The 25,501-nt window shown below is 50.2% G+C and overlaps 3 protein-coding genes across 3 annotated transcripts; 1 reads left to right on the forward strand and 2 right to left on the reverse strand.

The window, feature by feature from the left end:
- Positions 1–64: 64 nt before the first annotated feature.
- On the forward strand, positions 65–5,555 carry znf276 (zinc finger protein 276). The gene is made up of 11 exons (XM_084672173.1): positions 65–594; positions 894–1,215; positions 1,413–1,462; positions 1,682–2,056; positions 2,217–2,298; positions 2,834–2,914; positions 3,035–3,145; positions 3,463–3,538; positions 3,911–4,028; positions 4,185–4,284; positions 4,409–5,555. The coding sequence occupies exons 1-11, from the start codon at positions 342–344 to the stop codon at positions 4,707–4,709; spliced, it is 1,869 nt and encodes a 622-aa protein (XP_084528299.1). The 5' UTR covers positions 65–341; the 3' UTR covers positions 4,710–5,555.
- On the reverse strand, positions 5,162–18,681 carry fanca (FA complementation group A). The gene is given in 42 exon segments (XM_084672172.1): positions 5,162–5,714; positions 6,481–6,579; positions 6,794–6,944; positions 7,099–7,174; positions 7,322–7,424; positions 7,585–7,647; positions 7,980–8,115; positions 8,277–8,392; positions 8,510–8,614; positions 8,752–8,811; positions 9,437–9,542; positions 9,690–9,853; positions 9,949–10,150; positions 10,437–10,510; positions 10,594–10,821; positions 10,947–11,037; positions 11,357–11,544; positions 11,711–11,810; positions 11,909–11,979; positions 12,103–12,236; positions 12,313–12,408; positions 12,534–12,610; positions 12,784–12,833; positions 12,933–12,993; positions 13,080–13,168; positions 13,843–13,902; positions 14,041–14,136; positions 14,222–14,316; positions 14,319–14,331; positions 14,443–14,576; positions 14,987–15,128; positions 15,591–15,667; positions 15,765–15,877; positions 16,177–16,228; positions 16,434–16,571; positions 16,681–16,793; positions 17,124–17,197; positions 17,291–17,386; positions 17,492–17,637; positions 17,827–17,923; positions 18,050–18,162; positions 18,458–18,681. Coding segments are annotated over 42 exon segments (4,344 nt in total). The 5' UTR covers positions 18,519–18,681; the 3' UTR covers positions 5,162–5,630.
- A 3,738-nt stretch (positions 18,682–22,419) lies between these two features.
- Positions 22,420–24,997, reverse strand: slc10a3 (solute carrier family 10 member 3). Its single transcript, XM_084671205.1, has one exon. The coding sequence runs from the start codon at positions 24,547–24,549 to the stop codon at positions 23,116–23,118; it is 1,434 nt and encodes a 477-aa protein (XP_084527331.1). The 5' UTR covers positions 24,550–24,997; the 3' UTR covers positions 22,420–23,115.
- Between the last annotated feature and the right edge of the window lie 504 nt (positions 24,998–25,501).

The following is a 25,501-nucleotide window of genomic DNA, read 5'->3' on the forward strand; positions in this document are numbered from 1 at the left end:
TCGCTAGATGGCGCTATAAGTATTATTCCATGGTTTCTTTCTGACAACTTCCGGGTTCCCTTGTTTACAGAAGCTGCAGTTTACAGGTTGATTTATGCTATGGTCGCTTGTTCTAACGTGTAAACCAAATGCGTTAAATTGATAACAACAACTAAAAACTGCTAGGATTTAATGCGTTAGAATACTTGGCAAGAGATGCTGTGGCGTTCTGCCATGTGTTTTTGTTATGGCACAGTAATGGACAAGCACCTCATGTAGCACAAGCTACTTGAAAAAATTATTTCCCATTGTATTGGCTACTCCCAAATCACTGGGCAGACTCTCGTGGAAGGAGTCCTATAATGAAGAAAAGAGGAAGGCGTGCGCGGCTGCCAGATGCGTCTTGCCAGACAACCCCGGCGCAAACCGTCGTTACGGTGGTCAAACAACCTGGGCGGAGAGGGAGACCCAAAAATGCTCTTAGAGCTGCACAGTCATCGGTCTCTAGTGACGGAGAACTCGATAAAGGGGATGGGTCTGCTTTACAATCAAACGCTTGGTTGGCTGCTAAGACAGAGACGAACGAGCAGCCGGTGAACCGACCGAAACCTACAGGTGAGTCAGTGTGTATGTATGTAATACAAAGACAGGTGTGTTCTGCACTAACCGCTATGGCACCCCCCCTGACGTTGGTGTTGGTTTGTAAATGGTGGGGCCATGTGCAAGCACCTTTAGTGGTCTACGTTAATAAACACAAAAGCAGGTTTAAATAGAGATAGTCATAATGCTCATACATACTACCAGTATTATGAAACAACACACCAGACACAACACAAACAGGCAGCAAAGCACCTATTTGACACTGAAACCATAAATATCCTCAGTCTTCTTGCCTGTGTTGTGTGTCCTTGCAGGGACAGGCCGAGTCTCTACCGCATTTTGTCGTCTATGTCATGGGAAGTTCTCACCGCGGAGGTTGCGGCATGCCTTCGACCGGTGGCCAGGGAGGCCTCTACAGGAGCCCCACCCCCAGACAGAGCAGGCTGGACAGTCTCCTCTGCTCTTCCACTCAGACTTCCAGCGTCTGGTGGGAGTTCCGTTGGTCCGCGATCCCCAGCTCCCACAGTTTGTGTGCAAGAACTGTCACACCAAGTTCTACAAGTGCCACAGGATCCTGCTCACCTTCCTGCAGAGGGTCAACCACCAGCCTGGGGCGGGGGAGGGGGCCAGAGACCGGTGAGGACGGTCGTCTTTAGTTCCCTCCAGGATGGCAGGTGTAGCAGGCAGACGTTTGAGAGAACAGTAGGGTCAGACGCCAGGTGCAATTTGAGATGGCATTCTCCTGGGTGTCCTTGGCCAAGCTCTGCTGAGACACAGGACTGTTTTCAATCAAAGAGCCTTAGAAACATGCCAGCCTTGTTCTTCTGTTTCAGGAAGAATCAACATTGTTCTCAGTCAGCATCAGTGGACAACAGCTTGACAGGTGAGTGGCCGATGACACAGAGAAACACCATATAGGGCTGCTATCAAGACCGAAATAATCACACTAACCAAAACTCAACTATAGCAGACATGTTAAATTGGCAGCCATTCATCAAGTCTGCTTTCCTGCTTTTCCTACCATGTTCATCTTAATGCATGCAAAATCCGGCGTGGCGACATGAAGTTCTGATGTCTGCTGCCCTACGCTCCCTCCCTCCAGCTCCCTCCATGCCCTCGGACCCCCAGTGTCTCCACGGCCTGGTGTCTTGGGCCCACCGCCACGGCGAGGCCTGCCGTTCCTGCCCCAGCCTGAAGGAGGTGCTAGAGGGCCAGTGCTGGGGCTCTGTCAAGGCCGTGTGGGGATGCGTGGACGGGCACAGCTTTGTGATGGACACCCAGACCGCCCAGCCCAGAGCCAGCCCGGGACACTCAGTGACCCGAGGGGGTGACTGTGGTGGGGGCTCGTTACCGGAGATTTGGAGAGTCGATGGAGCTCCTGAGGTGATCGCCTCCACCCTGACCCAACCCAGCCCTGCGGCCACCCCCCAGAACCAGAGCTCCATGAAGGTTGACACCACCACCACCAGAACGGATGGTGAGGCAAGGAGAGAAACATCATGTCATCTCCAGTAACTACTCCTTCCTAAGTAGAGTGTTGTAGGATGCCGTGGATTGCGGTTTTCTCCCGGATATTTAATACTTCAATTTGTGTCGAGCATAGAATTGTTGTAATCCGTTGCTGGCTGTGTTCCCAGACTTCCTGGCTAGCGAGGAGACCCCGCCTCCTGTAACCCCTCCTCTGGAGGACAGGACGGGTGACAGCGATTTCTCAGATAGGTGAGTCATCAACGGGTCAAGCTCAGTGTTGGTGCTCAGAAACAAGGGATTCAAACGGATTGGCTGACTGATTGTTTGTTGTAGGCTTAGGACGCACTTGTTCCAGGAGTACAACGGTACTTAGGAATGATTTGCTGGACCTGATGTTAGTTTCCTCCAGGATCACAATGACTCTTATTGAGAGACTTGTTGCTCTTGTTTGTTGTAACTGATTCAAAATTCTTGTACTCGCTGTGAAATATTTTACTGTTGCTTGCTTTTCTATAGGTACACTCTTGCACTTTTTGAGGTTCATCTTGTTTAATTGTAACTTAACTACATGCTCTTATGGTTCTTTCCTTTGGCACTTATTAGTTTTTTCACAATGTATGCTTCATGTTTTGTCTACCTGCAATGTTTGGGGTTATCTTGTTGTTATGATCAGTGATCTATGCACTTTTGTAAAGTTCTCCCTTGGAAGTCGCTTTGGATAAAAGCGTCTGCTAAATGAATGTAAATGTCAAATGTAAATGTTGTGTTTTGTGTGTGTCCTCAGAGATGGGTCGAGCGAGGAGTTTGAAGGTGACCGGAGGAAGGACGAGGATGTTGAGCTGTTTCAGCCATACCCAGAGAAGAGGTGAGTGGTGGTTCTGTGTCCTGGTTGGGGTGACAGGGAGGGGGGGGGGGGCAGACTGTACTAATGGCAACACCAGGAGATGTAGATGGTGAATGAAGAAGTCTGAGTGGTGCCTTGCAGAGTGGCCGCGCCCAGGAAGAAGAGAAGCACAGCAAAGCCTCCGCTGGAGCCTAAAGAGAAGAAGAAACCAGGTCCCAAGCCAGGCTGGAAGAAAAAGTTCAAGTTAGAAAGGTGACTCACTGCTCTACAAACTTAAGACTGACTAACTATCGACTCATTAGAGTGCAGACTAACTGGAGTGCAAACTCACTACAGATGAATTCATCTTCTGTCATTTTTGTTGTTGTTGGTCAATCTGATCAAACAGCCTCAAACGGGACGTAAAACTGGAAGTGTGAGGACATCCTGGTGATTGTGTCGATGTGTTGTGTCTCCTCTCGGAGATTTGTCTTCCTCCATGACACCCGGATCGAAAGCATCAGCAGCCCCGGGGTCATGTTCCCTCTGGCATGGGGGAACTAACTGTCTGCAACTTCTGTCTTTTCCAGAGAGGAGCTGCCCAACATCTACAAATGTCCATACCAAGGCTGCACAGCTGTGTATCGAGGAGCAGATGGGATGAAGGTGAGACAGATAGAACTGGACTAGAACTTCCTGGCTGACCTCAAGGGACATAGAAAGAGGGTCAGACACATCATACATTAGCCACCTGAGGCCGTGTGGCAGAAGAGTCCGTTAGAATTGAATTTATGACCTCTCTGGCGTTTTTTAATACATTCGTTGACTTACCTGAGTCAGAGATGTATTTTCCTCCTCCGTGTAAGATGTGGTTTGATTAATCCTTGCACGTGAATGGAAACGGCATGTTTACTAGATCGATCACGCTTCTGTAAAGGTTCTATTGTTAAACTGTTCTAAGTATATCTGTGACATATTTCTGTTTAGACATGTCTGCTTCGTGTTCGCACGTTGACGTGTCGTCTGTGTCGTCTGCAGAAGCACATCAAAGAGCACCATGAGGAGGTGAGGGAGCGGCCCTGCCCCCACCCTGGCTGCAACAAGGTCTTCATGATCGACCGCTACCTTCAGAGACACGTCAAACTCATCCACACAGGTATGACACATCAAACTCATCCCCACAGGTAGAACACATGAAACTCATCCCCACAGGTAGAACACATCAAAGTCATCCACGCAGGTACCATAGACACACAGATGATTGGAGACGTCTCTCTTATCCAGTGAAATCTGGTCCCTTATCTGTTCCCAGAGGTGAGGAACTACATCTGTGACCAGTGTGGCCAGACCTTCAAGCAGAGGAAGCACCTGTCTGTCCACCAGATGCGCCACTCTGGAGCCAAGCCACTACAGTAAGCCCAGGGGCACGCAAAGATCCAAGCAAAGTTGCATTTGAACATCTCCCGTTATAGGTAATCGTTTTAGAAAGTAGTGAACCAGGATATGAATGTGCATTCACCTCCTCTCTCCCTCCAGGTGTGAGGTGTGTGGTTTCCAATGCCGCCAAAGGGCCTCCCTGAAATACCACATGACCAAACATAAGGCCGAGGCCGATCTGGACTTTGAGTGCGCCATGTGTGGGAAGCGCTTTGAGAAGGCCCACAACCTGAACGTCCACATGTCCATGGTTCACCCCCTTACCCAAGGAGGGAGCAGCACATCCTCCCTCCCCCAGGACCCCCTCGTCCAGACCATCTCAGCCACCGGGGAACTCGTGGCCCAGTTTAACAACAGCCTGCACCCTCCACCTCAGAGCCTTGAACACAAATGGCAGTGACTCCCACGGACTGAGGGGGGGAAAGGGGGGGGGGCAGAGGAGAAGGAAGAGGGGAGTCTGGGGGGGGGAGGGAATCAAGGACAGAGCTGTTGCCCTGGCCTTCCAACAGATGTCTTAATGTTGGTGGTGGAATCCACAGGGTGTATCTTGTAACACACTAGTGTATAAAATAAATGACTGAACAACAAACAAGTGGGGTTGCTAGGCAGGTTTGAGCAGAGGGCAGCATGGGACATTTCAGTTGATCAAGTACAAGGAGGAGGTATTGACTTATGGCTTGTGTATGATCTGAGGCTGGAGGTTAGTATGGCTGCAGAAACGACTAAAAGCCAAGAAACACGTGATTCTTATTCCTGTGCTGTTGTAATATTCAGTAATGTTAGAACAGCTCAAATCTCCACACCTGAAGCACTTCTACTTCTTGTGGTGAAAGAGATAAACCACAAAGACAATTATCTTTAGATTAGGTGTTTATTTGTATTTTATTAAGTTATTGTAGTGCATTGTAAGTCATTCATTTCAACTTTACATTATATACCATCAGAAGGGCTAAAGGTTTTTGACAGGGACATTTTTTTTGAAGTCTTCTTGGATATACATGCACCTGTGCATTTAAAGTGGCCTGCTATGTGTGTGTGTGTGTGTGTGTGTGTGAAGAAATAGTCCCAGTGCTGAAGAGCGGCTGTATTCCCAGGGCCACGGCACATCCCACTGACACACAGGAACACACGCAAACAAGGAAATGCTACAACTGTCAACCGCATAACCTTTGACTGCAACATCGCAGTACGTTTTGTTATCTGTACGTTCTTTATAAGAAAATATAATAATCTCCTGTCCCCCCGACTCCCCTGTCGTCTGTGTGTCTCGAGTTCGCCCGGCCGTCCAACAGGAAGTAGAGGAACAGGAAGTAGAGGAAGTCTACAGGAAGTCCATGTCCTGGCAGAGGTGGGCAGACAGAGCTCCTGCTACAGCGGGGTCCAGCTCAGAGCACAGGGCTTCCAGCTGACAGGCACACAGAGAGAGAGATCCTTTAGACTACCATGACAATGAACGGGTAGACACTGATCTTGCAGCCTTCCCACAGGGGTGAGGGTGTTACCTGGGTGAGTGTGTTACCTGGGTGAGTATGTTACCTGTGTGAGTGTGTTACCTGTGTGAGTGCGTTACCTGTGTGAGTGCGTTACCTGTGTGAGTGTGTTACCTGTGTGAGTGCGTTACCTGTGTGAGTGTGTTACCTGGGTGAGTGTGAGTGTGTTACCTGTGTGAGTGTGTTACCTGTGTGAGTGTGAGTGTGTTACCTGTGTGCGTGTGTTACCTGTGTGAGTGTGTTACCTGTGAGTGTGTTACCTGGGTGAGTGTGAGTGTGTTACCTGTGTGAGTGTGAGTGTGTTACCTGTGTGAGTGTGTTACCTGTGTGAGTGTGTTACCTGTGTGAGTGTGTTACCTGGGTGAGTGTGTTACCTGGGTGAGTGTGTTACCTGTGTGAGTGTGTTACCTGTGTGAGTGTGAGTGTGTTACCTGTGTGCGTGTGTTACCTGTGTGAGTGTGTTACCTGTGTGAGTGTGTTACCTGGGTGAGTGTGAGTGTGTTACCTGTGTGAGTGTGAGTGTGTTACCTGTGTGAGTGTGTTACCTGGGTGAGTGTGTTACCTGTGTGAGTGTGTTACCTGTGTGAGTGTGTTACCTGTGTGAGTGTGTTACCTGGGTGAGTGGGTTACCTGGGTGAGTGTGTTACCTGGGTGAGTGTGTTACCTGGGTGAGTGTGTTACCTGTGTGAGTTGGCTGCTGGACAGGAAGGGGGCGGAGCTCACAGAGAGGGCTCTCAGCAGGAAGCGCTGAGCTGAACCCAGAATCGAGGACAGGTCCTTCTAGAGAGGTCACACAGGAACACCCAGACACAGGACAGATACTTTTAAGGTTAGGCCTGGTTGGTAGGTAGGAGTGCTGTTATTACCAAGTATCTTGGATGTTATGCTCTAGTATGTTATGTATTGCTGAATGAGAGCTACATGACTGTTGCACTGCTATAGTGTATGTTTCCACTTTGTTAAGTAATGACCTAACGCTACCCTGATCGGTCACCTGATCAGTGGAGAGGTCAGCGATTGGTCGTGGCGTGCCTCCGTCCAGGAAGAGGTTGAGCAGGGAGATGTAGCAGAGGACGGCAGACTGGAGGAACCCTGGAGTTCTCCCTGTTCTGTCCTGGTCCTCTGGACTCAGCTGGAGAACCAGACTACACACACACACACGTACATTGACATGACATGCACAGTAGTATATGTACTATGCAGTGCATCAGATATGCACTGGGTAAAATACTCCACAATTACAAAGTATAATCCTTGTTTTCCATCTTGGTAATGTGTGAACTCTAGGTGAACTCTGACCTGTAAAAGGCCAGCGGCATCAGCCTGGAGTGTTCATCTGAGGTAACCATGGCTACAGACTGGTACAGGCCTTGGTCTGGAATGAGAAGATTATTGTTGTTTTGAACATGATGTAATCATATGCACGTTACAACTCCCTGGTTGTTGTATTTGGACTTGTGGGGTTACAATGCCGTTGACCAATCAGGGCACATCTTGTGGAGTGGAGCAGTTGAATGGCTACCTGGGCCAGGAGACTTGAAGAGCAGCAGCCAATCAGAGGAGGGGACAAGCAGGGACAGGATGTGAGGACACAGCTCCGCTCCTTTCTGGTGACCCTTCACCTCCTGCACATGTGGGCTTATGTCAGTCCATTTGTTTATTCTTTGTATTTACTGGGTATATTGTAATCAGCTACTGCGATGAGGTTTTAGTGAATTCTCTCCCATAACCTCCATTTACCACAGCAACCTATCTACGTGTGTGTATTGTGGGGTGGTGATGTACCTGGGGGTGGAGGAGGGTGGTGAGGAGGTCTGTCACACACAGGTACAGCAGGTACACCAGGACCTAGGGAGGTCAATGGACTGCATTTATATAGCGCTCTTCTGCCTTAGCGGCACTCAAAGTGCTTTGCATCTTTTGCCTCTCTTTCTCACACTGGCAGGCGGAGCTGCCATGCACGGTGCTGGCCTGCCCGTCAGGAGCACCGTGGGGTTCAGTGTCTGTTCAAGGACACTGGGACTCATGGCCAGAAGGAGTCGGGGATCGAACCACCAACCTTGCGATTTAGCGTTTGACCCCCTCTCCCCCCTGAGCCGCCGCCTACAGGACAATCCCCAGTATGACAGCGCGCTCAGGGTCGGAAGAGCCCCCCCAACCCCAGAGACATGAAACCTCACCTGCCTCTCCTTCACTTCACACAGCCAATCACCACTCGTCTGGATGCTCTGGCCCCGCCCGGTCCATGCAGAGTGCAGAGTGGCCGCCAGCAGCAGGGGCGGGCCAGTTGGCACGGTGGCCACACCCTTCTCGAACCTGTAAATGTAAATGGAGCGTAGTTGTGAATACAGGATTCAGCGACCGAGGAAGTCTCTGCCTTCCATTCCAAGGGCAGGCCCAGGAGGCCTGTCCCAGAGCGCTCCGGAACGCTCTGCTCCGGAACGCTCTGCTCCGGAACGCTCTGCTGTGTGCGTCACCTGGGGGCCCAGAGGCAGCAGGTCTGCAGCAGCTGGAGCTGCTCTGGTAGATGATTTCCGTCAGACAGTCCCCGCCACACACACTCCAGCACCACGTGGAGACGACCCCACCATCGCTGGCACACACACACACACACACACAGTGCCTTGGTTAGATATAAAAGACAGCAGGTGTGGCGTGGATACAGGCCACGTGTTTAAGCTGTGGAGGACGAAGGTATTTGGAGTTGTACCACAGCAGAGACCAGGAACAGGGGGCAGAGGAGGCTGATCTGAGACCAGGCCTGGTTCAGCTCTCTGGAAGGATGCTCACACCTCATGCTGGCACTCAGCACACCCTGGGAGAGCCAGAGGAAGAGAGGAAGGAGGAGACAAAGAGAAAGGGAGAAGATTTTCAGAGTTCTTGTATATTGACAACGACTTTCACTGGTTGGTTTAACAAATCTCTGGCCACATGAAAGAGGAAGGGTCATACCTTTAAGAGGTGTGCTGTCAGGTGGTAGGGCAGTAAACCAGCCGGGGAACACACCTGCCTCTATACACACACACAAGCACAGAGGGAAAAGACAGAATTCATCTTTTTGTCTCACCTGGTACAGGTTGACATGCTCTGTGAGGACAGTCTGACCTGGTACAGGTTGACATGGTCTGTGAGGACAAGCTCACCTGGTACAGGTTGACATGCTCGGTGAGGACAGTCTCACCTGGTACAGGTTGACATGCTCTGTGAGGACGGTCTCACCTGGTACAGGTTGACATGGTCTGTGAGGACAGTCTCACCTGGTACAGGTTGACATGCTCTGTGAGGACGTTCTCACCTGGTACAGGTTGACATGCTCTGTGAGGACAGTCTCACCTGGTACAAGTTGACATGCTCTGTGAGGACAGTCTCACCTGGTACAGGTTGACATGCTCTGTGAGGACAGTCTCACCTGGTACAGGTTGACATGCTCTGTGAGGACGTTCTCACCTGGTACAGGTTGACATGCTCTGTGAGGACAGTCTCACCTGGTACAAGTTGACATGCTCTGTGAGGACAGTCTCACCTGGTACAGGTTGACATGCTCTGTGAGGACAGTCTGACCTGGTACAGGTTGACATGGTCTGTGAGGACAAGCTCACCCGGTACAGGTTGACATGGTCTGTGAGGACAGTCTCACCTGGTACAGGTTGACATGGTCTATCAGAGCTTGACAGTCCAGAGTTGTCCTTCCTGCTTCAGTCCTCACTGTGACCAACAACACCGCGGGAAGGTACATCAAAACCCTGACACACACAGAGGAAGCACGCATGACCAGCACGCATGACCAGCACGCATGACCAGTACGCATGACCAGTACGCGTGAGCGGCCGTGTGAAACATGAACGCTGACAATCCAGTTAGACGATACAGGAGCCGGAGGCCGCGCCTACCTGTTCCAGGCATGTACAGTCTGCTGCAGGCTCAGCTGACTGCTGATTGGCTGGGGCGCGGGGGTCAAAGGGCATTTCTGAGACAGCACATCCAAGAGGAAGTGACTTGTCTGACCCCGGGCACCCTGAGACTGACCAGTCAGCTCCATCTCATACACAACCTCCTACACACACACACACACACACACACATCCAAACATTAAACACACATCAAGACCATAAATAAGGTTGAATAAAGGCATGAGGAGAGCCAAAGCACCTGCAGTGTGCAGAGCAGGTCCGGGAGGCAGGTTCCTGTGGCAGGGGCCCCCTGAGCGTGGCTCTGGAGGGAGCAGGTGTGCAGGTCCAGGATGGCGTGGAGGATGTCAGAGCAGAGCTTCCTCTGGTCTCCTCCACAGCCCCCCTGCTCCACAGGGCAGGGCAGGTACCGCTGCATGCAGGCCCACTGATGGTACTCCTGCCTGTCGCAAGCACACATTTACATTTAGTCATTTAGCAGACGCTCTTATCCAGAGCGACTCACGGTAAGTACATTTTCCCCGAGGCAAGTAGGGTGAAGTGCCTTGCCCAAGGACACGACTTCATTTTGGCACGGTCGGGAATCGAACCAACAACCTTCTGATTTATAGCCCGACTCACTAACCACTCACTAACCGCTCACACACGCACACACAAACAAACAATTACAACACACTCAGTCATGGAATGCGTGTGTGTGTGTGGTACAGAGGAGAGACAGTACAATACCTCTCTGGATCAGACAGAGCATCCTCACTCCTCTTCACTCTGAGCTCAGTGGCCAGCCACTCTGAGAAAGACACCTGGACAGAAACGGCGACATGTCAGAACCGTCCGGATGACTTCCGCCGAGCTCTCCTCAAAGCCCTTTTTCCTGCAGTCGGACCTGGCATTGTGGGAGTTGTAGTGTGAGGCGGAATGCAGCGTGGCTCCACAGAGCCCGGACAGATGTCCTCCAGGGGGCGCTGTCGTCAGTCAGACAGCTCCACTGGCCCTGCTCCTGTCCCTCGGGCCACCGCCCCTCCACGCCCGCACCCGGACGCCCCGCGTCCTCCCCCCTGACGGGGCGATCGTCCCGCGCCTCCGCCAGGAGTCTGGGGACCAGATACAGCAGCTGTAGAGAAGACAGAGAAACACAACACAACGCACACAGCACCAACGTAGTTACCAATGCCAAGGAACACAGAGAGAGAGAACACAAAGGTGTCACAGTGGGAGGGCAGCGGGACAGCTCCGTACCTTCCGACACAGCCAGGCTGGAGGGGACTGCCGGGGGTCAGGCTGCGAGTCTCCTCTGCAGAGGCCGTAGCTCACGGCTGCCACACCGAAGCTGGGGATAAAGGCCCCCACAAAGACATACGTCACCCCCAACATGGGGTCCCCCCATAGATATATATAAAGGCTAGATGTCTTACTGCGGAGTATAGAACGTCCGCACCTGGCGGCCATCTTGCTACAGTCAACTCGCTCACCCATAACATTGGGTTGGTGCTGCATGTACTTTTAAAGTGACCGTAACTTGCTCAATTTTCATCCGATTTTTAAACGATTAGGTTTGTTATCAACGTCGGAGATGTCTTTACTCCACTGCATAACCAAACCGTTAAAAAATTGGTTGAAAATTGAGCAAATGGGGTTTTTGGTCTCACCGGACACAGAAGAGCATGTCGGCGTGCGTGGTGCAAGACAGGGCAGAGCCGAGCGCCTCCGAGAGCGGCAAGGGGCCGGGCAGCACGGGCGGACACAGCTGGACCAGGGGGCAGTGCGACTGGCTGGCATGGAGGTGCGAAACAAAGGCCCCCAGGCCAAGAACATGAGCTGCACTCAACGAGGGACCCTATGGAGAGGGGAAAATACTGATGAGAGAGAGAGAGAGAGAGAGAGAGAGAGACAGAGAGAGAGAGACAGAGAGAGAGAGACAGAGAGAGAGAGACAGAGAGAGAGAGACAGAGAGAGAGAGAGACGGGACAGGCAGGCATGCAGGCAGGCAAACAGATGTGTACCTGATTGGCCAGCAGGTCCCAGAGGCGGTGGAGCAGGGCGGAGAGCAGCTGGCTGTGCCCCAGCAGGGTGCTCACGAACTGGGACGCCCACGGGCTCTGCCTGGGGGGGGGGGGGGGGGGTCAGAGAGAAAGGTATTCTGCTGAGGTTCAAACAGGCCCTGGGGATGGGGTGTCCACGCGGCATGTCACTGTCCTCACCTTTTTGGAGGGTGGAGTCTGCTGGCATCCAGAAGACACTGACAGAAGCTCCTCAGAAGCAGGTTGACTACCTGTCAACACACGGCTGAGTTACCGCACGGCAGGAATGTCGTCGGCACAGGCCACATGACGGAGGGTCAGAGGTCAGAAGGGATTCCAGGAAAGGCGGCGGAGTCACACCACACTGTCCCTACTTTGACGTGTAGTCCCGGAGGTGGGGGCGTGTCTGTGTAGAGCTTGACGACGGTCTGGCCAATCAGGGTGTCCGTAGGGCCCGGGAAGACCACACCCAGGGTGTGTGACATCCTGGCAAGCTGAGAAGACACCTCTGGGGAGGAGAGAGCAAGAGGAGCAGGGTCAGTCACGTGTGTGTGTGTGTGTGTGTGTGTAGCTGGTCAGCTCACCTCCATGGTCCCCCTGCGTCACCAAGCCTCTGAACTCCTGCAGCTGAGATTTCAACACCTCCACAGGGTCGTCGTCCTCCTGCACACACACTCCTCCTGGCAGCACACACACGCAGTCGTCATCAGCCGGCACAAACGCGCCTGCGATACCGTCCCATTTAACAGGTCCCTCTTTGTAGGGTGGGCCAGGGCTGCGATATAATCCTAGTTAAGATACCCACCATCTTGCTGCCTCTGTCTCTCTCGCTGACACGACTGGACATAGGAGGAGTACTGAGCAGGTGGAATCTTCTCTGCTCTACACCGCGCACACACACACACACACACACGGACACACACACACACACGGACACACACACCCCCATCAGTGGTGCAATCACCCCACACTTTGGCTGGATCACAATGTGGTTTGCTCAAACAGAGAGGCGTGATAGCAGTGTTGCCATGTCGTGATGGCTGGAGGGAACTCACTTCCTCAGTGCTTCTATGAACCTCATCTGGGCGTCGGCTTTCACGGGCAGCTGAGAGAGACCGAGAGAGAGGGGGAGCGAGAGATCATTCTAGCAACACTTGCGCGGTCTTTGTTCGACGAACCGGTCAGGTGAGGGGCGGGAACTCACCAGGCGCGGGGTCATGAGGGCTGGGAGGAATCGAGTCAGGAAGTAGGACCTCCGGAAGATACTGGAGAAGAGGAGGAGAGAAGGGAGAATGATGAGAGGAGCGTCTCGGACCGGGGGGCCTGAACACACCCAGCTCCAGTCCAGTACCTTGCTTCCATGACCGTGGCAGAGATCCTCCCGGTGCTCTCGTACAGAGACACCGCCTTCTCCACGTCCTGGCCGGCCTGGCACTGGGGCTGTGGGGACACACACGCACACCGTCAACAGTCACGTGGCCGCAAACACGCACATCGTGTTACAGCTGGGAGACCGTGTTACAGCTGGGAGACAGTGTTAGAGCTGGGAGACAGTGTTACAGCTGGGAGACCGTGTTACAGCTAGGAGACAGTGTTACAGCTGGGAGACAGTGTTACAGCTGGGAGACAGTGTTACAGCTGGGAGACCGTGTTACAGCTAGGAGACAGTGTTACAGCTGGGAGACAGTGTTACAGCTGGGAGACCGTGTTACAGCTAAGAGACCGTGTTACAGCTAAGAGACCGTGTTACAGCTAGGAGACAGTGTTACAGCTGGGAGACCGTGTTACAGCTGGGAGACCGTGTTACAGCTAGGAGACCGTGTTACAGCTGGGAGACCGAGTTACAGCTAGGAGACCGTGTTACAGCTAGGAGACCGTGTTACAGCTGGGAGACCGAGTTACAGCTAGGAGACCGTGTTACAGCTAGGAGACCGTGTTACAGCTAGGAGACCGTGTTACAGCTGGGAGACCGTGTTACAGCTGGGAGACCGAGTTACAGCTAGGAGACCGTGTTACAGCTAGGAGACCGTGTTACAGCTAGGAGACCGTGTTACAGCTAGGAGACCGTGTTACAGCTGGGAGACCGAGTTACAGCTAGGAGACAGTGTTACAACCTGAACTGGTGCTGCTGCCCCTGAGACATCTTCATAAAGACCCATGTCTTCCAGCGAGACCTGCAAACACGAGCAAACAGCACATCCATACGCACACAAACACACACACAGACACCCAGGGCAAAGTGTGTTAAAGACTTAACAAAAGAGAACTACTCCCACATGCCCCTCCAGACTTGTTGTGGGATGTTGTGGCACCTTAAGGTCGGCCAGTCTGGTCTTGGCCAGAGAGACGTACTCCTTGAGCAGGCTGCGATGCTTTATGGCTACGTAGGGGGGGTGGAGGAGGTGGACCTGGGGAAGAACGGGACAACCATGACCACAGGGAATAAGGAGCCCACCTGTCATCCAGTCATCCGCGTCTGGGGCGAGAGGTTACCTTCAGGTACTGTGGAGGGTCAAAGGGCACCAGGTCCGACAAGAACTTGAGCAGGAACACCAAGGACTTTTTACTGTTGCTGTGGCAACTGTTTGCCCCCCAAACGACATCTACCGGGACAGGAAGGAAGGCCGGTCAGGGAGGAAGCCTCTCGTATAGAAACGTGTCTCTAGAAGCGTTCTGTCTCCGAGCACAGCAAGGGCCCCGGCCAGCTGACTCACCTTGAACCAGTGGCTGTATGAAGGGAAGAGGGCCGGGCCCTCTAGCGCCCCCTGGCGGGCCAGCAGGAAGGCCGTGATCATGCTCTCCAGGTTGTAGCCCTCAAACGCTGACTTTAACAGTGTGGACAGCAGCTCTGGGGGAGCACAGGAGGACGTCTGTCTGTGTACCTGTCCAGGACAGAGGGTGTGTGTGTGTGTGTGTGTGTGTGTGTGTGTGTGTGTGTGTGTGTGTGTGTGTGTGTGTGTGTGTATACCTTGGAGGCTGGACTGGGTGTCTGGGTTAAAGACCAGCAGAGTGGACAGGAAGCAGAGCACATGCTGCCAGTGTGTGTGTGTGTGTGTGTGTGTGTGCGCGTGTGTGTGTGTGTGTGTGTGTGTGTGTGTGTGTGTGTGTATACCTTGGAGGCTGGACTGGGTGTCTGGGTTAAAGACCAGCAGAGTGGACAGGAAGCAGAGCACATGCTGCCAGTGTGTGTGTGTGTGTGTGTGTGTGTGCGTGTGTGTGTGTGTGTGCGTGTGCGTGTGCGTGTGTGTGTGTGTGTACCTTGGAGGCTGGACTGGGTGTCTGGGTTAAAGACCAGCAGAGTGGACAGGAAGCAGAGCACATGCTGCCAGTTGACTTCCTGGGTCTCTAGCACCTGCCGGAGGTTGGAGAGCAGCTCATCCACTGGGAAAATCACCGCCAGCTACAAACACACACACACAGTTATATTCAGCTACAGAAAAACAGTTATCATTTTTTTTTTTTAGTTGACTGGTTTTACAGCTAAATACACCAAGTAAAAGGTCTCGTAAATCAACACCAGGGAAAACAACACCAGGTGAACACACTTCAGTTGAGCGCTTAAACAGCCTCACACTGCCTGGAAGAAAAGTCCTGAGGACATAAATAACACAGGCTAAGCCAGTCACACTCTGATGTGGTATTCAGAGGTTGACCTATACCTAGAACAGGAAGACAGAGCGAGAGAGACAGAGAGGGAAAAAGCTACGCGGGGGGTGGGGAGAAGGGGGGAGAGGGAGAGGGAGAGGGAGAGAGAGACAGAGACAGAGACAGAGACAGAGACAGAGAGAGAGAGAGAGACAGAGACAGAGACAGATACAGAGACAGAGACAGAGAGAGAGAGAGAGAGAGGGGAGCGTAGAACCTTCTGGAAGAGTGCGGTGAGTAAGCGGCTGCTGCGAGAGAAGCTCCAGCCACTCTGCATGGACACGGCGTCTGACACTGCGGGGAGACAAGAGGCACAGACAACTCAGACGTGGCGTTCACAGTGTGTCGCCGCTGACTGCTCGGGCTGTGTCGAGCTGGAGCACCGGTGTACCTGTGAGGCGGGGCCTGTAGGTGAGCGTGTGTGTGAGCGCGTGTGTGAAGAAACGCCGAAGTGCATCGGGTGACACCGACTCTCCGCACAAGGTCGCATCAAACAGCTGAACCCTGAGAGAAGGGAAGAGAGAGAGAGAGAGAGAGAGAGAGAGAGAGAGAGAGCGAGCAAGAGAGAGAGAGAGAGAGAGAGGGGAGACACAAAATGACAGATGTATAGAAAAAGAGGTCGAATCAGACAGTGTGGATGCATTCATCCATCAACGACATGGGCTTTCTTGTTTCTGCCTTGGGTGCTCGCCGATTCCCGACAGCCCAAGTCGTCCCTGTGGGTAGCAGCAGAAGCAGAGACATTCTCCAGTGCTGCAGTCCAGCGTTCTGATGACAGGACCCTGGAGGCCTGCCCTGCTCACCAGAGCTCAGCTGCTGTGTCCCGGTGCTGTCGTCCTGAGGCCTCCAGCACCCCTGGAAGACAAGGAAACACGGGTATGTCCACTCACATAGACATGGAGGATACTTTCAATCCAGTCGCCAATGAGTTGGCGGGTATTTGGTTTCGATTCCCAATAAACAGGAGTACAGGTCTGAGTACAGGTCTGGGTCTAGGTCTGGCTTCAGGTCTGAGTCTGTGTCCAGGTCTGGTTTCAGGGTCCGGGGCTTGGGGACTCACAGCCGAGCTGTTGGTCCAGGAGAGAGCTACAGAGCTGGGGGAGGTTCCTGTCCTGCTCTGCTGGTCCTGGGTCTCTGTCCTGCGCTGCTGGGTCCTGGGTCTCTGGGAACCCCGCCTTCACCAGAACCATCACCACCACTGAAACACCAGCACCCTCTCAGCACAACAGAATGTAAATATATACATTCTTGGGGCCTGTCAATGTCAACTGTTCCCATACAAGGGGACTTGGTGACGAGGATCTTACGGGTGAGAACCTTGTGGCGGACTTCCCGGTCTTCCTCCTCTTCCTCTGCAGAGCCAGTCCCTCCACACACAGCCCTGAGCTCTGCCCCCAGCCAGGAACACACTGCTCCGTCACTACAGGAGAACACATTGTACATGGAGTCATTTAGCAGACGCTCTTATCCAGAGCGACTTACAGTAAGGACAGGGACATTCTCCCCGAGGCAAGTAGGGTGAAGTGCCTTGCCCCGGGACACAACTCCATTTTGCGCGATCGGGAATCGAACCAACAACCTTCTGATTAGTGGCCCGACTCCCTAACCGCTCACACACGCACACACAAACAAACAATTACAACACACAGCCTGAATATACATCATATCATATATACCACAACTACTAGTAGTGGTATCTTAATTAAAATCCTAAATAATATTTGAAGATACCTATATAGAAGTGGTATACCTTTCTAGGATGGACTCCAGAGTTAGGATGCTGAGAACGTGGAGATGGTACACCACCTCTAAGTGGACCTGCTTCTGCACCAACACAAACGCAGCGCACATGAGTCTCACGTGACAACATGGCTGGGCGAGGTCACTCAGACCCCCTGTCCCAAAGCCCTCGCTCACCTGGTCTCTCCAGTATTCCTGCCAGAAGAGCCGGGAGCAGAAGGCTCCGAGAGAGAGCAGCTGCTGGGTGGAGTGGAGCAGCGCACGCAGTTGCCGCTGGAGACAAGAGGGCAGAGGGGGCAGGTGCACCATTTTTTAATTCCCCTTGCTCTTCACGGGAAGGGCCTTCCTGTTTCCATGAGGGGAATCCCAGGCACTCACCCGCTGAGTGGTGTTAAGCAGGGCATGCTTTTTCTCCCCCTCTCGGGTGCTGGTGGTCAGTTGCTGTACTTTATCCAGCACCATCCTCGCTGACAGGACACTGACTGGTACGCCTAGCTCCGCAGCCTGATGACGCAGCTCACTGACTAGCAACACATGCGGGCATACGTACATTGATACAAGCACACAAACATACACACAAACATTGATACAAGCACACGAACATACACACAAGCACATGGGATAACCGAGTACTCACTCCATGTGCATTCAAAGTATTATGATACATCTGGTAGGTGTACTCATTTAACCAGGGATGTTTATAGGTAACACACCCAGCAATGAACCTCCAATGTGGGCTGTGGGACAGTCACTGACAGACTCCTTTCTTCCCATCGTCTCCTGGTCCATCACATTGCATGGCTTAAGGTTCTCGAGACATAAAGAGAGAAAAGTGCGGTTACTCTAATGCACAGCAAGCCCAACGGCACGAGTCTGAACCTCTGACTCACTGGGATGAATGATACAGAGAGATGGACAGAGACGGTGTTTACTCACCCCCACCTCCAGGAGCAGGTTTGGGAGATTCTGGTGTTGGTTCAGCAGCTGGACTGCTGCCTTTTGAAGCTGTTGCGCGTCATCCTTTCGTTGCTTCTTAGCAACACGGCCAGCTGTGAGAGGAAGCATGCAAAACGTCTTCATACACACTACACTCGCTCTTAATACTGTAACTTGACTGGGTCGCCGTCAATGGACTGGGTCGGGATGAGAAAATGTTGTGTAGAAAAACAGATAGGGTTAATGACGGTGTCTTATCACATCATTGATCTGAATAAGTTATATTTAAATTACACTGACTCCGTTTATTGTAGGTACTGTATGTATTATAGTAAACGAACTAGGTTAAGTATTTAGCTAGCTAAAGTACTGGTAAGTGGAAAAAACGTATACAGAATGACAACTTACAAAGGAGGGACGAAAGTGTCCTTTTCTGCGTAAAACATTGACTTGAAGCAGTTAGCGACATGATACTGTTAAGTATGATACGGGCATGTTATTATACTGCCTTAAAATGGGTTAGTAAAATGTTTTCGCTAGTGAACGTTTAAACAAATAAAATCTAGCTTGAAGTAGTAGAGCCAAATGTACACTTGCGTGCAGCTTTCACGCGCTCTTGTTTCTGATTTGTCAGTTTTGCTTGTTGGATCAATTCACGTAACCGGCCAAACAAAAGTAAACCCTGAGTTGTGTTTAGTCTAGCAAGAATAGGTCAGGTCTTTGCACCTCTTTTGCAAATGGTAAATCTAGCGTATGTCATCTTGCTTACTCAAATAATAAACTATACATATATACGTTTTTATGAAGATAAAAACGGTTTGTTAACATGGGGTTGGACTTTGCGTAGGTTTGACAAGACATTGTGGTTGTTGCTTATTTACCGAGGTGAAGTTAGTTTCATATTCGATATGCGACATTCGTCTCACATTCGGAAGATGCTACTTTGCAGCGTCGTGTTAGGGACCGGGTGAAAACTACCCATACAATTTTGAAAATCTCAAACGGACACAAGAGTGTTCGAACAATCTCTGAAAATAGCTTAATCCTCGCAAATATTATAGATTTTTTTAAATGATAGAAAATCGCTAATCTCTGAATATACCTTGAAATCCTCACTAATCTTAATAACTTGTTCAAATAGGTGTCAAAAGAACTCAAATATACACCAGATTATTCTAATAAACTCTGTCTTACTTCCACACCCTTTACATTTTCAATTAAGTTTCAAACTGAAAATTGCTCATCTGTGAAAATAGCATGAAATCCTCGCTAATCTTAATAACTTTTTCAAAATTGTACAGAAAAATCTCAGATATACACCTGATTATTCTAATAAAGTCTGGCCTACTTCCACACCCTTTATCCTTTCAATTAAGTTTTTTTTTATGATAGAAAATTGCTACTCTCTGAAAATAGCAAGAAATTCTTGCTAATCTTAATAACTTTTTCAAAATGCTGTAAAAAAATCCCAAAGAGGACTTTGGTCTCCTATGACAGACCACACAGAGTTCCTGGTCCCTTCCTGTCCATCTCCCTGGCTGTCATCTGAAGCATTTGGTGGAAAGCATATTGGTGCAAATACATGTTGGTTATCCTGTCATAATCAAACCAAAGACTAGCTCCTGGTTAACCTGCAGCTGTGTGGCCATTGGTCAGAATTTTGTTTAGCACGGCTTTATTGCTGTTTTCAGAGAGTAGCAGTTTCTTTCTTAAAGTAAAGGGTGTGGAAGTAGACCAGCTATTTACATAATAATTTGGTGTCAGTTTGAGGTTTTTCAATCCAATTTTAAAAAAGTTAATATTAGTGAGGCTTTCATGCCATTTTCAGAGATTAGCGATTTATTTGAATTTTGTTAAAAAACTTAATTGAAAATGGAAAGGCTGTGGAAGTATACCAGACATTGTTAGAATACTCTGGTGGCCGTTTGAGGTTTTATAATTCCCTTCATAAAAACATTATAACGGTCTACATTTTTCAAAATGGTATGGTTAGTTTAAACACGGTCCCTAACCCGACGCTGCAACTGGCGTTTCCCGAATGTGAGACGAATGTTGAATGTCGAATATTAAACTAATTTCATATTTCTTTTCATTTTCTTATTTTTGACGATCTATTCTCATCGCCCCTAATTTACAATAACTGATACTCAAAAACAGCACCTGAGAACGTTTTTCTAATTATAGACGTTGAACATTAAAGATCCATCTAAACAGCACAACTATACTGTCTCTACTCAAAAATGGGACAAACAGATCAATACAAAGCAAGACTTGCAAGGCTAGGCTAAAATTACCTCCCTCCCTCTCCCTCCCTCCCTATCTCTCTCTCTCCCTCCCTCTCTATCTCTCTCTCTCTCTCTCTCTCTCTTTCTCTCTCTCTCTCTCTCTGACTGTCTCCCTCTGCCTTGTCTGTTTGGGCCAGGTGTTTATGTTCACCATCGATCCACCAAAGGTAAATAGCACCAGCCAGTCGATTAGAGCTACACTGTCACTCTCTGGGATGGCAGTGAGTGTCTGCGCCAGCAAAAACCATCAACCTCTGTTGTGACTGTCTTCTTACTGAGATGAACGCTGTTGTTTTTTAGTAAACAAGTATATAAATATGTTTTTTGGATTGATAGTGTGACTGTGGTAGTGTGGGGACTTAAGACCCCACTCCCCACCTCCTCCACTCCAGCCACAAAGGGTCCCCAGGTAAACAGCTCCTGTATAGAAAGACCTGATCATCTCTTATTGAAGTTGGTAAATGCATTAGTTGTTTTAGAAATCTTATAATGTGTAAAACATTAATGTCAAAGCGGAAAGACCAGTTCAAAGTCAAATTTAAGCCTACGATCAGCATGGATCCCCTCAGAATTATGACGTAGCCAGTTCCCGGGGATTCCATACTTCAGGTAGGCCTATTTCTGGGAATTCTCAGCCAACACTGCGGCAGAAGACAAAAGGGGAGCAATGACCTCATTAATATTTAGTCCCATCTGTTTCATGAATATTTCAGGGACTTTCCTATTGTGTCACCTAAATCGCAGCACTGAAAGTGAAAACAACATTGCAGATGCTGCCACTCGTTAACTGGGCCCTCACCTGTCAACCTCTAAAGCCGTGAACATGCTGTACCCAAGAGCTGTCTCTCCAGTTCTGTCCCTGCACCTTTCATAAAGACCTGAAGTCTGACTCCTGTTTCTGGATGGGCAATGACACTGTCTCTGCATTATTATTATTTTTTAGCACTGCAGAAACAGTTTGGACCCCCCAGATAGTGTTGGGCTGTAGGGGTCTCCGGAGTACAGTCTGTGTGTAAAGAGGCAAGAGAGAGGAAGCATGTTCTGCTTTCACTCTGTAATCTATGCAATCCAGAGGATCAACGCGTCTTAATACACTGATTGTAGATTTAGTTAGTGAAAATTGCAAGGCAGAGATGCATGCAAATGTTATTTGTTGTGTTGATTTTTTATAGCAATGTATTTATATCTACTCAAATATTGCAGTGTCACAGCAAATTAATGAACTCCCAAAAATGTATATTGCATGTCCCAAAAATCAGTATGAATGAAACAATAAATATAAAATGCATCAGTTATTCATACAGTGTGTGGGGGGCCACTGAGCTGCTTGATTCACTCTGTCAACCAAAGGTGAACACAAAGAAAATGTTCCTTCACAAATGAGTCCTTGAATAATGACAGAGCTTCTTACCAGTGAGTTGAGCACAGAGGCCCAATCGCTGTGCTTCATGCTACTGGCCGTTTCCCACTGCCGACACATGGAACCCAGAAGGAAACCATTTCAGACATGCCCAGACACAAATGGAAAAATCAACAGGAAATGCACTCTTCCATACTCACCCAGGGTGATTATGTAGGCCTCAGGTCTACATACTTGACAGAGTGGATCCACATGCACATATCCACATCTCGTTCCTGACTAATCTTTCACCTGCTGTATTTCCTTCTAGTCATAACATGTTCTGATACGTGCTGTCACTCTAACCCTTTAAAGGTGCTGTAAAGCAAATTTGACAGCAACTTTAACCCTCTTTTCTGTTCTGGACACAAAAACACTTTCTCCCATGTTGGCATGGTGGCCGCATTCTCAAGTCTCCAAGTTCAATAAACAGTAGACCTTGTTCCTTTGGGGGAGGGGAATTAACTATGGAAATTATGAAATTATCAATGCAAAGGGATATCAATTTGCCTGCCACACTAAATGTGTGACACTAAATGTGTGACACACATATGAAAATACAATAGCTTGACAGGTACAATTTTGCAAATGTTCTCCAAGTTCTCGGAGTAAGCAGCATGGCCACTTTAGTGTTTGGCATTCTTCTTGTCTTCTATTTCAAATGCATTCTTTCTGACACTTTCCAATTATGCTTTTATAAATGCTTTATTTCTTTTTCATTTTTCTTTTTATTCAAGTACGTGGATTCTTAGACAACCACTTTTGAATCCAGGAAACACAATCAGTAGCAGTACTTTCCAGATACTATAAATTCCCATCCATCAAATGTTCTTTTTTTTTTTTTCATATTCCCATTCCTACACATATACCTCTTGTAAACATGATACAAATCAATCATTTCAATTAGAAAAAAAATCTGGTAGAAAAATATCTTTTCTTTATAGGTATTTCTCTTCTTAATATTCTTATTTACAGTAAGTACCTCAGTACAATCTGATTGAAAAAGAATGTAAAGAAATGGGGGCGGGGGAGGGGGGGGGGAGATAAAAAGGCCTTTGGTTTCAAGAAAGAATAAAAGAAAAAAAAACAAGAATGTCCATTCACTGTCCTGTACAGTGTTGCTGTGATTTGTCTTGTCCCTCGACTGGTTCTGGTGTGATTGGCAGCCCCTTCAGTGAGGCCAGTCTCCCCTCCTCAGGGCACATAGAGTCAGTCAGAACAACAACTATCAAGGGACTACAATCAAGTACAGACCTCGGTCAAGTTTACAAATACTGTTACAAGGACTTGGGTTGGGGTCATTAACTGTACCAACCCAAATCCATGGAACAGGCACAGACTTTTACGTGAATGAAACACACCTCAGACACTTCTCGTCTAGGTTATTGGCCCAGGTCTGGTCTGGTATCAGTCCTTGGGCCTTCTACCCTGCAGAACCTGCGGTGTGCAAAGTGTCCGAGGACAATTAGGAGCATCTCTGTGGTGCTACTGAGTGCCACTATAAACGGTGCCTGTGAAGCAAAGTCCGCCTCGGCGCGGCGGAACGACAGCTGCATGACGGCTAGCGCCAGGAGGCTGTTCTGAACCCCGATCTCGATGCTGACCGTCTTCCTCTGTGGCACCGCCAACCCTGCCGCTTTTGCCATCAACAGACCCAGCGCCAACCCAAACATGGGCACCGTCACCCCGGCCGCCACAATCTGGGGCTTGACGTTGGCCAGGATGGACGCTCCCATCTGGTACGCCATGAAGATCCCGCCCACGATGAGCACGAAGCTGAAGGGGCGTATGAGGGCGAGCAGGACGCGAGTGAGGCCGGGCAGGCGCAGCTTCACCAGCATGCCCAGGGAGATGGGGATGGCGATGAAGAGAAGGGTGCCCAGGATCTTGACGAAGGGCACGTGGAGCGCGGCGTGGACACCCAGCAGGTGGCCGTACAGGGCGGAGGACAGTGGCATGGCTGCCGCCGCCACTACCGTGGAGACCAGCGTCATGGAGATGGCGAGAGTCACGTCGCCCCCCAGCAGCAGGCTGTAGAGGTACCCTCCGCCACCGCCGGGGGCAGAGCAGGTGATGACCAGGCCCAGCGAGAGGGCCTTGGGCAGGTAGGTGAGACGGGACAAAGTGTACGCGTACAGCGGCATGACCAGGAACTGGCCGGCCACACCCAGGAGCAGAGGCAAAGGCCTCTTAAGGAGGCCCCGGAGAACCTCCACCTCCACCTTGCACCCGAAGGCACACTTGTTGATGAAGATCAAGGGCAGCAAAGCGAACAACACAGGGTTCTCCGAGAAGTGGGACAGACCGCCCGACTGCAGGAGCCGAGCGGCCGGATCATCGTTGCCGGGCGCCACCCTGATAGAGTAGTCTGTCCTTTCCTCGATCAGAACTGGCACCGAGTCCTGGTCAAAGTCCAGAAGCTGGATAAGCAGCTGAGCTCGACCTGGTAAACCGGACTGTATACTAATAATGTAACTCTTTACTGGCCCAGCGTGTCCGCTGTCTGTAACATTCAGGATGGAGAGAACCTCGGGGTCTAGCGACCGGACTTTCACCGTCTGCTTCCAGCTCTCGCGACCCTTCCTGCTCGCGGCGGAGCTCCGGTATTGACTTGAGATTACAATCACGCCCTTAGTGTTTTCGGGAAACTCAAATTCTTGCGAAGATCCGTCCCCGATTTCTATATACCTTCTGCTGCTGTCGGCCGTCACGTTTGTATTGTTGTTGTTGCTGTTCGTTAGGGACCTGCCCGCCGTTAAACGCTCTGCTCCTCCGGTAATAAGAAAGAGACAACAGAATGCAAATAGCTTCCTCATCGTTCTGACGGACAGGGGGCAGAGGGGCGCCGCATATACACGCTTCTCCACCGCCTGCGACCTCCCCAACTGGTCTATACCGCCGCCCTGTGTGCGATTAAACTTCTCATATCCCCAGATATAGTATCTGCGTCGGCAGCTGGGTCCACGTTCCGTTTGGTGCCCATTTCACTCAGTTTATACCGGAACTTAAACATCACCCCACCCAACCGGAATAGAGCACTTCAGTCCCCTGCAAAAAAGGACCGTCATGTTTATGGACGACTAATATACGACATATTTACATACCGTCTTTTTTAGACGACTCACAATTTCGTCTGAAATGCTAAGTAAAAATGTCTGCCTCCGTAAACCGTCGCCTCCTTTTATCCAGTTTTAATATCTCTACGGTTGATGGCAGCTGTCAACATCACCAACGCCGTTTCTCCTGCTTGCTTCTCCCGTCTGACTCTCTAAACCCCTCTCTAATCCAATCATAGCAAGGCATAGTGTTAACTCTGTACGTCCCGCGCCAAATAAGCGCCAACGTCATGTGCGAAAAATCTATTAGAGGGGGAGGTCTTCCTCGCGGGGGCTGCGTTTCTCGTGCGATGGCCAATGCAGGGAACACCTCGGTCTAGTTTTCATGGGGGACCCATTGGCTATGAAAAATATACAAGCGGTCATGCTGACTAACGCAAAATGGTAGACGATGAATAAACTGTGTCTTTTGGAAAAACGGAATGAAAATGAAAGCAGTGCAGCAAAATACAAATTAAGATTGAAGAAGGAATGAAGTACTTTATAGTTTAGCACTCAAAAGCTTCACGTTTGTGGCTAGTATAAGAATATTGCACAAGAATATTGGGCAGGAAACCCAGCTGCTTTGTTTGTGCGAGTGAGATAGAGGGGGGAGAAAGAGAGTGAACACCTGGTTTGCATGTTTGCGTGGGTTGTTCGCCAGAGGGTCTGG

The sequence above is a fragment of the Hypomesus nipponensis genome, chromosome 14 (assembly GCF_054491055.1).
Source record: "Hypomesus nipponensis isolate SF chromosome 14, ASM5449105v1, whole genome shotgun sequence".
In the NCBI taxonomy this organism is placed as follows: Eukaryota; Metazoa; Chordata; class Actinopteri; order Osmeriformes; family Osmeridae; genus Hypomesus; species Hypomesus nipponensis.

What these genes read in the sequence shown, in the direction of transcription:
- slc10a3 (XM_084671205.1), bottom strand. Translation starts at nt 24,549, where the DNA reads ATGAGGAAGCTATTTGCATTCTGTTGTCTCTTTCTTATTACCGGAGGA.
- znf276 (XM_084672173.1), top strand. Translation starts at nt 342, where the DNA reads ATGAAGAAAAGAGGAAGGCGTGCGCGGCTGCCAGATGCGTCTTGCCAG. An exon ending in GGGGAGGGGGCCAGAGACCG is followed by an intron (nt 1,216 to 1,412) that starts GTGAGGACGGTC and finishes CTTCTGTTTCAG; the next exon opens with GAAGAATCAACATTGTTCTC. An exon ending in CACCACCACCAGAACGGATG is followed by an intron (nt 2,057 to 2,216) that starts GTGAGGCAAGGA and finishes CTGTGTTCCCAG; the next exon opens with ACTTCCTGGCTAGCGAGGAG.